Source organism: Pelobates fuscus, chromosome 1 (assembly GCF_036172605.1).
Source record: "Pelobates fuscus isolate aPelFus1 chromosome 1, aPelFus1.pri, whole genome shotgun sequence".
Classification (NCBI taxonomy): domain Eukaryota; kingdom Metazoa; phylum Chordata; class Amphibia; order Anura; family Pelobatidae; genus Pelobates; species Pelobates fuscus.
In genome coordinates this window covers 259,904,230-259,920,145 of record NC_086317.1, presented here as the reverse complement: position 1 = coordinate 259,920,145, position 15,916 = coordinate 259,904,230, and the positions used below count along the sequence as shown (strand labels likewise).

General features: G+C 43.4%; 1 protein-coding gene across 1 annotated transcript in view; it reads right to left on the bottom strand.

Moving 5' to 3' along the window:
* Positions 1 to 7,135: 7,135 nt before the first annotated feature.
* LOC134612449 (ras GTPase-activating protein 4-like) overlaps positions 7,136 to 15,916 on the bottom strand; it is a 228,250-nt gene continuing 219,469 nt past the window's right edge. Inside the window, exons 20-22 of the mRNA XM_063456808.1 lie at positions 13,121 to 13,241; positions 9,835 to 9,890; positions 7,136 to 7,918 (exon numbers count right to left, since the gene is read on the bottom strand). Of these exons, the coding sequence (XP_063312878.1) occupies positions 7,788 to 7,918; positions 9,835 to 9,890; positions 13,121 to 13,241 (308 nt within the window). The 3' untranslated portion in view covers positions 7,136 to 7,787. The remainder of the gene's footprint in view (positions 7,919 to 9,834; positions 9,891 to 13,120; positions 13,242 to 15,916) is intronic.

The window sequence follows — 15,916 nt, the reverse complement described above, 5'->3', positions numbered from 1 at the left end:
CCCCAATGTAACCCCTTCTCTGTCTGCCCCCCTCCCCCTGTAACCCCTTCTCTGCCTCCCCCCTCCCCCCAATGTAACCCCTTCTCTGCCTGCCCCCTCCCCCCAATGTAACCCCTTCTCTGTCTGCCCCCCTCCCCCTGTAACCCCTTCTCTGCCTGCACTCCTCCCCCCCACTGTAACCCCTTCTCTGTCTGCCCCCTTCCCCCCAATGTAACCCCTTCTCTGTCTGCCCCCCGTAACCCCTTCTCTGCCTGCCCCCTCCCCCCACTGTAACCCCTTCTCTGCCTGCCCCCTCCCCTCACTGTAACCCCTTCTCTGCCTGCCCCCCTCCCCCACTGTAACCCCTTCTCTGCCTGCCCTCCACCCCCCACTGTAACCCCTTCTCTGCCTGCCCTCCCCCCCTGTAACCCCTTCTCTGCCTGCCCTCCTCCCCTGTAACCCCTTCTCTGCCTGCCCTCCACCCCCCACTGTAACCCCTTCTCTGCCTACCCTCCCCCCCACTGCAACCCCTTCTCTGCCTGCCCTCCCCCCCAACTGTAACCCCTTCTCCGTCTGCCCCCTCCCCCTGTAACCCCTTCTCTGTCTGCCCCCCTCCCCCTGTAACCCCTTCTCTGTCTGCCTGCCCTCCTCCCCCCCACTGTAACCCCTTCTCTGCCTGCCCTCCTCCCCCCCACTGTAACCCCTTCTCTGTCTGCCCCCTTCTCCCCCAATGTAACCCCTTCTCTGTCTCCCCCCCGTAACCCCTTCTCTGCCTGCCCTCCACCCCCCACTGTAACCCCTTCTCTGCCTGCCCCTCTCCCCCCTGTAACCCCTTCTCTGCCTACCCTCCCCCCACTGCAACCCCTTCTCTGCCTGCCCTCCCCCCACTGCAACCCCTTCTCTGCCTGCCCTCCCCCCCCACTGTAACCCCTTCTCTGCCTGCCCTCCCCCCCACTGTAACCCCTTCTCTGCCTGCCCTCCTCCCCTGTAACCCCTTCTCTGCCTGCCCTCCTCCCCTGTAACCCCTTCTCTGCCTGCCCTCCACCCCCCACTGTAACCCCTTCTCTGCCTGCCCCTCTCCCCCTGTAACCCCTTCTCTGCCTACCCTCCCCCCCACTGCAACCCCTTCTCTGCCTGCCCTCCTCCCCCCCACTGTAACCCCTTCTCTGTCTGCCCCCTTCTCCCCCAATGTAACCCCTTCTCTGTCTCCCCCCCGTAACCCCTTCTCTGCCTGCCCTCCTCCCCCCCACTGTAACCCCTTCTCTGCCTGCCCCCTCCCCCCACTGTAACCCCTTCTCTGCCTGCCCCCCTCCCCCACTGTAACCCCTTCTCTGCCTGCCCTCCCCCCGTAACCCCTTCTCTGCCTGCCCTCCACCCCCCACTGTAACCCCTTCTCTGCCTGCCCCCCTCCCCCACTGTAACGCCTTCTCTGCCTGCCCCCCTCCCCCACTGTAACGCCTTCTCTGCCTGCCCCCCCCCTGTAACCCCTTCTCTGCCTGCCCTCCTCCCCTGTAACCCCTTCTCTGCCTGCCCTCCACCCCCCCACTGTAACCCCTTCTCTGCCTGCCCCTCTCCCCCCTGTAACCCCATCTCGGCCTACCCTCCCCCCCACTGCAACCCTTTCTCTGCCTGCCCTCCCCCCACTGCAACCCCTTCTCTGCCTGCCCTCCCCCCCACTGTAACCCCTTCTCTGCCTGCCCTCCCCCCCCCACTGTAACCCCTTCTCTGCCTGCCCTCCCCCCACTGTAACCCCTTCTCTGCCTGCCCTCCCCCCACTGTAACCCCTTCTCTGCCTGCCCTCCCCCCACTGTAACCCCTTCTCTGCCTGCCCTCCCCCCACTAACCCCTTCTCTGCCTGCCCTCCTCCCCCCTGTAACCCCTTCTCTGCCTGCCCTCCTCCCCCCTGTAACCCCTTCTCTGCCTGCCCTCCCCCCTGTAACCCCTTCTCTGCCTACCCTCCCCACTGTAACCCCTTCTCTGCCTACCCTCCCCACTGTAACCCCTTCTCTGCATACCCTCCCCACTAACCCTTCTCTCCCTGCCCCTCCCCCACTGTAACCCCTTCTCTGCCTACCCCCCACTGTAACCCCTTCTCTGCCTACCCCCCACTGTAACCCCTTCTCTCCCTGCCCCTCTCCCCACACTGTAACCTTTTCTCCCCCTGCCCCCCCACTGTCGCCTTTTCTCCCCTTGCCCCCCCACACTGTAACCCTTTCTCCCCCTGCCTGCCCACTGTAACCCTTTCTCCCCCTGCCTGCCCACTGTAACCCTTTCTCCCCCTGCCTGCCCACTGTAACCCTTTCTCCCCCTGCCTGCCCACTGTAACCCTTTCTCCCCCTGCCCGCCCACTGTAACCCTTTCTCCCCCTGCCCGCCCACTGTAACCCTTTCTCACACTGCCCCCCACACTGTTACCAGTACACACTCCCTCCCACACTGTCACCCTCACCTCCTGTCTCTGCGTGTCCTTTTGTGTCGGTGTGTGTGTGTGTGTGTATTTGTGTGTCTGTGTGTATCTGTGTACATGAGTGTCTGTGTATCTGTGTGTGGGAAACTAAGTGTCATTGTGTGTATCGCTGTGTCAATGTGTGTATTCGTGTGTCTGTGTGTGTGTATACACTGCACACATACTCCATACAAAAAACATGCTTACATTGAAACACACATTGTGTATATGTATATTTTATAAACACAATATACACACACACACTGCATCCACTACACACACACACACTGCAATCAAACGCAAACATTACATACAAACACACCCCTGCATTAAAACACTAAAATGATCTACAAACACCCCTTCATTCAAACACCAACACTACACACAAAAAGCACACCTGCATTTAAAGTCCTACACTACATATACAAAAACCCCTGCATTCAGACGCAAGCATTACAAACAAGTACACCACTACATTCCAATAGCAACAGTACATACAAATACACCCATACATGCACACATATACTTAATACAAAAACATGCTTACATTCAAACACTGCTCACAAATATAACCCTGCAATGATGTGCAAATGGTAGATCTCCATCTGGCATATAATTGTTGAAGTTCTCCGACAGATGGAGATCTACCTTTTGGCCACACTTTCACTAGATGGGGGCCCAGAAAACATACTTCCACCACGGTCCTCTCTACATTAGTTCCACCACTAGGATAATCAACGTGAGGTGCCTGGATGAAAGAGCAGGACAACAACATTTCTGATTCTGAGTCTGTGAGTAAGCAGTTGTATGTCTCTAAAACTGATTGCCATGATGTGTAAAGTTTCTGCCTCTAAAACTGCCATGATATATCAAAATTATGCCTCTAAAACTGCCATGTTATGCCGGTGTGCCAATTTTATGCATCTGACTGTTTGCAATGGTGTGCCAATTGACTGCTTCTGAAACTGATTGCCATGATGTGCCACGTTTATGCATCTAAAAGTGATTGCCATGATATGCCAAGTTTATGCATCTAAAGCTGATTGCCATGGTGTGCCAAGTTTATGTATTTAAAGCTGTCATGATGTTCCAATTGTATGCCTCTAAAACTGACTGCAATGATGTACCAATTTTATGCATCTAAAACTGATTGCAATGGTATGCCAATTGTATGCATCTAAAGCGGATTGCCATGGTGTGCCAATTGTATGCATCTAAAGCGGATTTCCACGGTGTGCCAATTGTATGCTTCTGAAGCTGATTGCCATGATGTGCCAAGTTTATGCATCTAAAAGTGATTGCCATGATATGCCAATTTTATGCATCTAAAGCTGATTGCCATGGTGTGCCAATTGAATGCTTCTGAAGCTGATTGCCATGATGTGCCAAGTTTATGCATCTAAAAGTGATTGCCATGATATGCCAAGTTTATGCATCTAAAGCTGATTACCATGGTGTGACAATTTTATGCATCTGTTTGCGATGGTGTGCCAATTGAATGCTTCTGAAACTGATTGCCATGATGTGCCACGTTTATGCATCTAAAAGTGATTGCCATGATATGCCAAGTTTATGCATCTAAAGCTGATTGCCATGGTGTGCCAAGTTTATGTATTTAAAGCTGTCATGATGTTCCAATTGTATGCCTCTAAAACTGATTGCAATGATGTACCAATTGTATGCATCTAAAACTGATTGCAATGGTATGCCAATTGTATGCATCTAAAGCGGATTGCCATGGTGTGCCAATTGTATGCATCTAAAGCGGATTTCCACGGTGTGCCAATTGTATGCTTCTGAAGCTGATTGCCATGATGTGCCAAGTTTATGCATCTAAAGCTGATTGCCATGGTGTGCCAAGTTTATGTATTTAAAGCTGTCATGATGTTCCAATTGTATGCCTCTAAAACTGATTGCCATGATGTACCAATTGTATACATCTAAAACTGATTGCAATGGTATGCCAATTGTTTGCATCTTAAGCGAATTGCCATGGTGTGCCAATTGTATGCATCTAAAGCGGATTGCTATAGTTTGCCAATTATATGCTTCTAAAGCGGTTTGCCATGGTGTGCCAATTGTATGCCTCTGAAGCTGATTGCCATGGTGTACCAATTTTATGCATCTAAAGCTGATTGCAATGGTATGCCAATTGTATGCATCTAAAGCGGATTGCCATGGTGTGCCAATTGTATGCATCTAAAGCGGATTTCCACGGTGTGCCAATTGTATGCATCTAAAGCAGGTTGCTATAGTTTGCCAATTGTATGCCTCTAAAGCGGTTTGCCATGGTGTGCCAATGGTATGCCTCTGAAGCGGATTGCCATGGTGTTCACTTTTTAAAATACGCATTAAAAGCAAGTGGGTCTCGAAAAATTACCATTTTGAAAAGTGGGTCTCGGCCCATAAAAGTTTGGGAAGCCCTGCTTTAGAGAGAGTTCAGAGAAGGGCTACTAAACTGGTTCATGGATTGCAGGATAAAACTTACAAGGAAAGGTTAAAGGATCTTAACATGTATAGCTTGGAGGAAAGATCAGACAGAGGGATATGATAGAAACATTTAAATACATAAAGGGATCAGCACAGTAAAGGAGGAGACTATATTTAGAAGAAGAAAAACTACCACAACAAGAAGACATAGTCTTAAATTAGAGGGGTAAAGGTTTAAAAATAATTTTAGGAAGTATTTCTTTACTGAGAGGGTAGTGGATGCATGGAATAGCCTTCCAGCTGAAGTGGTAGAGGTTAACACAGTGAAGGAATTTAAGCATGCATGGGATAGGCATAAGGCTATCCTAGACTTAAGATAAGGCCAGGGACTAATGAAAGTATTTAGAGAATTGGGCAGACTAGATGTACCAAACGGGTCCAATCTGCCGTCACATTCTATCTTTCACTTGTGTTCCTTAGTTCCCAGTGGTATTATTATTGAATTTTATGTGTAATGTGTTATACTAGACAGCATGGCAATACTGCATGTATCTGCCCTACTTAGGAGCTCTTTGCCTACTCTTTTACTCCCACTGCTGCCCATTACTCTCTCAAACCCGCTTATCTCTGAGTTTGGTGTGCCATGCAAGTCCTTTACATATTAAGTCAGCTGTTTAGACATCTTAAGACATATTACGACCTTTTTGTTCAACTTGAAAAATGAGGCCATCTAGTTTATTGTGGGACATGCCACAAACCGTACCACCACATAGCCTTGTATATCTCATGTGCCGATGGTAGCGTTGTGAGTGCTCAGTAGTAGTTCCACCAGTGTAGACCAGGATATCCCCCACCGGTCTAGAGGAAGGGGAAAACGGGGCATCTGTGTTACACTGCAGTCCCAGACTGGAAGATCACTCGTTTCTCCCCTTCGTGGGTTTTGCTAGGTAAATAGGCTGCAGTAGCCATTGCAGGCCGCAGGTTAGATAGTGTGACTCCAAGATCATTCCAAAGTGCAGCACAGCAGTCAGGATCAGGTAAGTAGTCAATTGGGTATGTCCTGAGGATGCCACTTCACTTTAATCTTATAGATTACAGGAGATGTGTGAGGAGCCCACACTAAACATGTCCGTCGACCATGATGGTTAGGCCCCGCACCCCAGCAGGTGATCTTAATGTTATTAGGATACGGATAGAAATACATGGAGGTGAGGTTAAAGGTAAGGAGAGACATTAAACACATACAAAGTATGTGAGGGGTAATAGAGAGTGACAAGATGAACTGTCAATTTTCATTTTTTTTAGATTCATGGGATGGAAGTGCCAACAGACAATTTTGATCCAGGTCTCATATACCCTAGGTACGCCTCTGTGCACGCCATATTGTATGGTTTTGCTGGGCTCTGCTACAAAGCCCATACAATGGTTTTTACTCTATTTATGTTCCCTCTGGTAGGGATACTTAATTCTGTTCTCATTCACTTTTATTGTATTTTTTTTACTGTACAAAATACAGTGTTTGCTTAAATTATTTGAGGCAGTTTTAATGCTTCACCAAACTAGTATATTATGCTACTTTTTGGTAATGTGGGTGATGCTAGTAAACTTTATTATCTGCAGGGGAGTTGTTAGGTTCCAGAAATACCTGGAGCCCAAACGAAACTTAATAAACCCTAACTTAAGGCTCTGCCTTAGGTAGCCTCTTTATTTGACAATTCCGGCTCATCAGTTGACAATTCAGTGTTCATTACTTCATCTAAAACCAGTGAATGATCCAACATTTCATCTCACCACATTTAGTTAAACCATTATATTTTCTGTATTTTCTGCAGGAGTTACCACTGCTGTCAAAGGTTTACACTCTCCCTCCCGCACACTGGATGCATAGTTTATCCCCTAAACACACAAACACTACATTCCCGAAACATACACATTCCATCCCCTACAGACACATACTACATCCTCTGCAGATACATATACAATATTCCCTACACTCACTACATACTCTATACACACACACACATCACACCACACCACACACTCACACACACCCTTTTTTACATATTTTTTATCTTAATTTCTAGTTAAAATGTATGGGTGCGTTTTATATTACAAAAAATGTTTTGTGCACAACTCTGTTAAGAAATGCTCCTAAACTAATATTCTCTGCACACCAACTGCAAAAGCCAAGTAAATGCTGGGTAACACACTATCATTTAGCCAACATTTGCATCTGATATCTCTAGATGTTTGCATGTACAATAATTGTGTCACAAGAGGCTCCATATTTGTCCATTTATTATCACAATGTGTATGTCTAATGCAGTTTTACTATGTTTTGTTGATTTTCTATAGTTGTTGCATCCTGTATAGTTCAATATAATGTAAATTTTAAAAAATTAAGCAGTTGTGAATAAAGCCACATGTTCTCATCATTTAAAAATAAATATTTTTTGGCATACATTACACATTCATGAAAAATGTTTTATAATGAAATATATGTAGTATTCTTCCTCTCCAAACCCGATGACTACCGTTGCTAATCTGCACTGCCGACATACAAAGATGCTTGCTGAGGATCATAGTAAATGTATTCCTTAAACTGCTATCATGCCAAAGTTAGCATCACTGCCCTAGGAGAAGATTTCAAAAGTTCCTAAGGATGATATTCAGCAAGACTGTTCTGACTTCTAAAACATCTAATTACCCAATTAAATAGATTTGTCACTATTTATCATAATTAGCCATTGGACTATTTCAACCCAGTCATTTAACAAAAAGACATCTTTTGTGGTTAAATATTTTAATTATAAGTTCAATATATGTTTGGCAGTTTAAGGTGCTATTTGCTAATAAAATATTTGCAGTAGTAATATTACACTCAACATTGTCATCAGAACATTACATTTTCTACAGATGTGCTTCAGTTTAATCTAGGATTCCACTAAGCACTTTCTTTCAAGATCTGCTATACTTGGAGAATCTGCCAAAAATGAATTGTGAGCGGCTTCGAGATCTTGGAGAATCTGGAACAACTGGGTAATGCTGTCTTTCCTTTCAGGTTCTAAAAACATAAGAATACAGGATTGGAGAAACAACATATATCAAATGTTATTTTGAGTAAAATGTTCTTTAATTCAGAAGAGTATTTTACTATCACAAAAAACACCAACAGTTCTTGGGATTTACCCATATCTATTCTTATGAGATACTGAAATATTTGTTAGCCCAGAAGGTTTGAGAGCTAATCAGCAGGTCAACCCGCTCTATTCAGACACAATAAAACCCCCCAACATCTTGTTACTAGCTTCTTAAAAGAGATCCATGGAGATGCCATTGCCACGGCAGTTTATAGTTGACTTCAAAAATAGGTATGAATGGAACTATTGGTATTAAAGATATCAATTTTAGCTTCTGTTAGCTTGGGCTGCCCTTGCATGACAACAAGATTTTCATAATGCAGAGTTAAAAATGCCATAAATATTCCCATCACATTGAACATAAAGTCCGTGATAGAATTGGCTGAAAGATTATCAGCTAGTTCCTTCAGCTGCTATTCTATATCTCAGAATGGTAATATAGCACACAACTCGAAGGAACAACAAGAACTACAGTATTCTATTTAGTAATATTATTATTGTGCAATCATATATTAAATATGTGTATAGTGTGAATTCATGTGTATATGTGTATTGTTTTAATTTGTGTAATGTTAGTTTGTGTGCTTTAATTTGTGTAATGTTAGTTTGTGTGCTTTAATTTGTGTAATGTTAGTTTGTGTGTTTTAATTTGTGTAATGTTAGTTTGTGTGCATTTGTGTGCTCTCTGGACACATCCCAGCTCAACCCTAGTCAAAGTAGAATCACTGTAGCTACTTGATGTGAAGGCACTTATCTCACATGATTCAGAAGAAGGCACATGTCAGTTCTCAGGTTGGCCCTTGGCATTCTCTAGCAGCAGGATTACATTATACGACAAATGTAACCCTGGCCACTATTGACGGTGCTGTTGCAAATTATACAAAAGGTTCCATGCATTATAGAGGGCAACATGGCCTCCCTAGAGATGCTATTGAGTCAAAACTATATTGGCTGGAGGAGGAGATCCTATAGCCTCTTCACCTGTTCACCAATTCTTAACTCAGCGATAGTCACAGGTTTGCTATTAAAGCCTTTATTCAGATTTCAATTTGCTACAATCTGGAGCTAGGGAAGGCTGAGTAAATATAAACTTAATTCTGCGGTTTACCTCTGCCAAAGCTTTTCACTAATGTGTGAAACAGCAGGGATTCAAAGAAAATATTAAATTGTGGTCTCAATAGCCAAATTGTAAAGTTCACCAAGTTGACGTATCTTTTCAGTCCAATTTTTTTTATTTGTTTTTTAAATCTAAAATTTCAAATGCACTTTGAATTCTTAAAAAAATTCACTACTTAGTAAAGAACACTGTAAGTACTCTATTTGCCAGCTACTTGCGTAAAGTGTCAGCAGATTTTATACCAAACTCAACGCAGTCTCGTGTGCTAATGTAGGGCTTAAAATCAAAGTCTTATGCTACAGGTCAGGTCTTTGAAGTTACTTTCTGCTGCCAACCTGGAAGGTCCTTGGCACACTCTCCACAGCAAAATGTTCACTTCCAAAGACTTGTGGTGAACTGAAAATTTTGAGCCATGTCAACCTTGATCACAGTTCAAGAAAATAGATGGGCTCTACAAATACTATGCAATAGTGAGAATGAAATTATTAAGGGCAGTACAGCCACACAAGTATGATGATTCAGAACTAGTGAGCCTTAACCAAGTGCATGAATTCTTTTTTTCTGTCTTTGGGGACTTGTGTTTCCCATTAGATGAAGCTCCAAGTAGCGGTGAGCGGCCTAGAATAAGGGTGGAACGTGAGGGTAGTGTTGCTGTGCACTGGACTTGTATTTTGGCTACAGTTGTAAGCAGAATAAAATATCTGACATAAGAACATGTTTTACCTGTGCTGAAAATAGGATCATCAATATTCTGCTTTGTAAGTTCCTGGTGTTTCGCTCTGTAAGCAAAAGCGTAACAAATAATTGAATACAGTGATTTTATGCTTCAAGTCAGTTTACAGATACAATTTGAAAGGTGCATGGCATACGTACAAGTTTTGCCCCCTCCTTTATAAGTATTAATGAACTACCTGATTAAGATTACAATTAGATGGTGCAATCCATATATGGAATCTCTAATATGCTACTTAAAACACACCATAGTATTATATTTTTGAATTTACAGTGAGTTAATTTTTGAGGAAAAACAGACCCTCTGGGAGATATGACACAAATCGCAGAATATTATGATCATTTCATGTGTGAATGATCAGTTCTGACAGTCTTTTAAAATATTTAGACTTTTGTGCATCTTTTTCTTTTGCGTTTTAGATATATATATTTCCAGGTCCCAGCACTCAATATTCCCAGTCTTTTTGTGCTCCGGTGCACAATCTCCAACCAAAATATATATACCTAGCAGAGAGCACTCTGGAGTCTTGATAAAGTAAATTCAAACTGCTGCTTTATTAAGTAAGCACAGTGATGAACACAATAGTCGACCTTGTAGATCTGTCTGGACCTGTGCAAATTTATTGGAGTAGTACCTTTATGAATGTATCTGCTATCTGGGCTTTCATAGTAACTTTGGTATTCTCCTTTCTACTTCTCTGTACTAGCTCTGCACTCTGATACATATTAGTCACAATTAAAACTACACTATGTGCTAGGCATGTGCATGGGGAAAATTTTCGGTTCGGTTCGGCATTCCGAAATTCTGAATTTTCGCAATTCGGGACTTCGGCAATTCGGCAACTTCGGAACTTCGGCAGTTCGACACTTCGGAAATTCGGCAACTTCGGGACTTCGACACTTCAGAACTTCGGCATTTCGGAATTTCGGGACTTCGGCACTTCTATTGCAGCCACTTAGTAGATAACTCCCTAATTCCCACGGTATTAGGGAGTTATCTACCAAAAGGCTGAAAGACCTAAATTGGTCTTTCAGACAAATTTACTAATACTAAGTAAAAATTACTTAGTATTAGTAAATGTTGCCCCTACTCGCTATACCGCGAGTAGGGGCATGTCTAGTAAACAGTGAGGAGCCTGTGGCTGCTCACTGTTTAAAAAATAAATAAATAGCCCCCCCCCTTATTTTACTGTAGGGCCCCCACCCACTGCTCAGGGGTGGGGGCCAGGGGGGAGGACATTAGGTCCCCCCCTTATTATAATTTAGGGCCCCCACCCACCACTCAGGGGTGGGGGCTCAGGAAGGGGGACATTTTTTTTTAACAGTGAGCAGCCACAGGCTGCTCACTGTTTAATAGACTTCCCCCTTCTCGCGGTATAGCGAGTAGGGGCATAATTTACTAATACTAAGTAATATTTACTTAGTATTAGTAAATTTGGCTGAAAGACCAATTTAGGTCTTTCAGCCTTTTAGTAGATAGCTCCCTAATACCGTGGGAATTAGGGAGTTATCTACTTATTCATTCCTGTCATTACATTGACTGGCCAAGTAACTTACATTTTATATGAATGTATGTTACTTGATTGTTGTAAGTGCAAATGCTTACAGGTGAATCCTGGCTATGTTTGTATACTTTTTATTTAAAATTGTATACAATGTAAAATTTTTCTTCTTTCACTGGGTAAGTATATTAGTACTTAGGCAATACTGTGCTTCGGAACTTCGGCACTTTGACACTTCGGAAATTCGGTAATTTCGGGAACTTCAGGACCTCGGCAATTCGGCAATTCGGACATTTGTTCATACCCGAATGTCCGAATTGCCCGAAATTTGTCCGAATTCATATTCGGACTGAAACGAATTGCACATGTCTACTATTTGCCTCTTTCGACTATGAAGCTTTGATACTACAGACAGAACAATACACATAGTATTCTCCTCTTGGGTTGTTCTCAGAGATCCTTTTTGTATATTCTGTATACATATATTATTTGTGCTTTTTTTCACCCTCACAGGGTTAAACCTGATCACTTATGCTAATTCTCTTACACCACGTCATCACGTGATGTCACACTACCTCGTTTTCATTACCACACCCTCCAATCACACTCTTTTCTTATCTATATAACAGCCACAAGCTCACATTGTAAATTGTCTTGAAAAAAGTCTGCATAGACTGAAACGTCGACTATTGTGTTTTTCACTGTGTTTGCTCAATAAAGCAGCAGATTGAATTTACATTACCAGAGTGATCTCTACTAGGTATATATATATATATATATACATATATATATATATTTAAACAAAATAATACTTTATTTTCTAATTAATTTGCAATATTTTTTAATATGCAGAAAAAAGTGAGTCAGAATATGTACAGAGGTACAAAATTGTGGTGGGATACATAACACTTTAGAAAGTTTATGCTTTATGCTTTTCAGATAGTTTTATAAAAACCTATAAATTACATATCGTAGACAGATTTATGAATCACCACAAAAAAAAAAATTGTAAATCTCTCTCTTTCATTTTTGTGTTCATTATTTTAAATAATTTAGTAAATTTACAAAAGATCTGGAATATTTACTGCAACACTGCCACCTAGTGTTAAAAACTGGTAGGATAGATCCCTTCAAATAATATAAGAGCCACCTACTGTTGGGAACTAGATTTTTCTTTTCACAATTACAAATTTTATTCTGTACCAGATACAGCCTTGAACCTATTGAGAATCTGTGGCACTATTTGAAAACTGCAGTTCACAAGTTCCACCCAGCCAATTTAACCCCTTAAGGACCAAACTTCTGGAATAAAAGGGAATCATGACATGTCACACATGTCATGTGTCCTTAAGGGGTTAAACAGCCTGGTGCAAATCTGCCAAGAATGGGCAAAATTAATTTCGATATAGTGGGCCTGAGGCATTTGAATATCTATGTAACCGCATAGTTCATTTTTTTTGTTAAATGTCTCCCTAAAAATATCCAATTTTTATATTTAAAATGTACTCTGAGAGAAAAAGTGTTTGCAATAAAAATATTGTATATATAATTTGTAATCCAGGAAAAAAGATCATTTTATAGGGTTCTGAATACTTTTGCAAGGCATTGTATGTAAATGTCCTACCACAATATCTGTCACCCTAGCTTTATCATCCATCTCCTGACTAGCACAGTAATACTAGCTATGAACTCATCTCCAAGAATCGTCAGACCAAATGTGCTATTTGATTTCCACTCATAGCTTGCAAATCAGTGATTTGGTACAGCATACATACTTAAGGGAGTCCCTCATTCCAAGGAGGTGCCTGAAAATAAGCTGTGCCTCTAGATCTGGATCCAGAAGATCATTCCATTCTTGTAAAGTGACTTCATGGCGCGTTTTATCACAGCCAGCATCTGTTTCATAAGAAAATAGCTAATTAGGTTACATTGTTAGATAATCATTACACAAATGTCTTAACATTAAAACATAGTCTACAGCATTGTTTTCCAAGCTTTTTTCACTTGAGTACCCCTTGGCAGCCAGTTTCCATAAATTGCATCCCTCCCATTAACAAAATGTTTGTAATTAATATAGTTGCATTTATTTTAAATTGATGTTTTTTTTTGTCCCATATCCCTTTTTCTCTGCCCTAGGCTCTCCCTGCTTCTCCTCTGATCCAGGCTCTCCCTGTTTCTCCTCTGCCCCAGACACACAAACTGTCACACATGCAGACACACATAAACAAACACTGACACACATATAGATACAGATACACACACACACACACACACACACACACACACCTGCAGATACACACAATGACATACATACAGGTACAGATGTACTGACACAGATACAATGATACACAAACATACAGATAAAAACACTGACACACATGCAGATGCACAGATACACACACTGACACACGTACAGGTACACAGATACATACCCTGGCACAAAGATACATACACTGACACATATGCAGATTCAGTGAAACACAGATAATTACACTGACACACACAGATACACACATATACATACACACACACACACACACATACAGACACAGATACAGACACTGACACACAGATACATACACACACACATACAGACACAGATACAGACACTGACACACAGATACATACCCTGACACACATACATACAGACACACAGATACATACCCTGACACACATACAGATACACACCCTGACACACATGCAAAGACATACTCTGACATACATACAGATGCATACCCTGATACACATATACACACCCTGACACACAGATACATACCTAACACTAATGCAGATACAAAGACACATAGATACATACACATAAACACTTATGGATACATACCCTGACATAAAGATACACACCCTGACACACAGATGTGCACCCTGCCGCACAGATATACACCCTGACACACATGCAGATACACACACACATGCATATACACTGAGACACACATTGACACACAGATACATATTCTGGCAAACATGCAGATACACAGACACATATTCATACACTGATACACAGATACAGACACTGACACACATCCTCATGCACAGATACATACCATGAGTCACAGATAGGCACATTGACATAAACACATTGACACACAGGTACACATGCAGATACACACCCTGACACCGAGATACATACTGACACACATGCAGATACACATACACATAGATACATACAATGACACACTTAAGGATACACACTCTGGCATACAGATACACACCCTGGCACACAGATGCAAACATGAGATACACAGACACACACATGCAGATACACAGAAATACACACACTGACACAGAAATTCAAACACTGACAAACAGATATGCACTGATACATACCCTAACACACACTGTGCTGTGTGTGAGGGTTGTTCTGTGTGTGTGTGTGAGGGGTGCTCTGTGTGTTTGTGAGGGGTGCTCTGCGTGAGCGGTGCTGTGTTCATGAGGGGTACTGTGTGTGTGTGTGTGTGAGAGGGGTGCTACGTGAGAGTGGTGCTGCGTTTGTGAGGGGTGCTGCGTTCATGATGGGTGCTTTGTCTGTGTGTGTGAGGGGTGCTCTATGTGAGGGGTTCTGTTTGTGAGGGGTGCTGTGTGTGAGGGGTGTGCTTTATGTGTGTGAGGGGCAGGGGCGTATTAGCCGCGAGGCAAACAAGGCATTTGCCTTGGGCGGCATTTTCCAGGGGGCGGCAAAAAACGCCGCCCCCAAATGCCCAGGGCAAATGCCTTGTTAGCCTCGCGGCTAACAGACATGCTGGGCGGAGCGGACGGCGAGGGAGCACTTCCTCTGAGCTCTCTGCTCAGCTCCCTCGCGCGCCGCCCGCAGAGTGAGGCTGGGAGCCGGAATATGACGTCATATTCCGGCTCCGCCTTCCAGCCTCACTCTGCGGGCGGCGCGCGAGGGAGCTGAGCAGAGAGCTCAGAGGAAGTGCTCCCTCGCCGTCCGCGCCGCCCAGCAGCCACTGGACCACCAGGGAAACACACCTCTGCAGAGGACCCCCCCCCCCAGCATTCCCAAAGGTAAGGAGGCTGGGGGGGGGGTGTTTAAATAAATAAATAAAAAATGTTAATGTGGGTGAGTGTGTGTGTCTGTGAGAGTGAGTCTGTGTTAGTGAGAGTGAGTCTGTGAGAGTGTGTCTGTGAGAGTAATTCTGTGAGAGTGAGAGTGAGTCTGTGAGAGTGTGTCTGTGAGAGTAATTCTGTGAGAGTGAGAGTGAGTCTGTGAGAGTGAGTCTGTGAGAGTAATTCTGTGAGAGTGAGAGTGAGTCTGTGAGAGTAATTCTGTGAGAGTGAGTCTGTGAGAATAATTCTGTGAAAGTGAGAGTGAGTCTGTGAGAGTGAGTCTGTGAGAGTAATTCTGTGAGAGTGAGTCTGTGAGTAATTCTGTGAGAGTGAGTCTGTGAGAGTGAGTCTGTGAGAGTAATTCTGTGAGAGTGAGAGTGAGTCTGTGAGAGTGAGTCTGTGAGAGTAATTCTGTGAGAGTGAGTCTGTGAGAGTAATTCTGTGAGAGTGAGTCTGTGAGAATAATTCTGTGAAAGTGAGAGTGAGTCTGTGAGAGTGAGTCTGTGAGA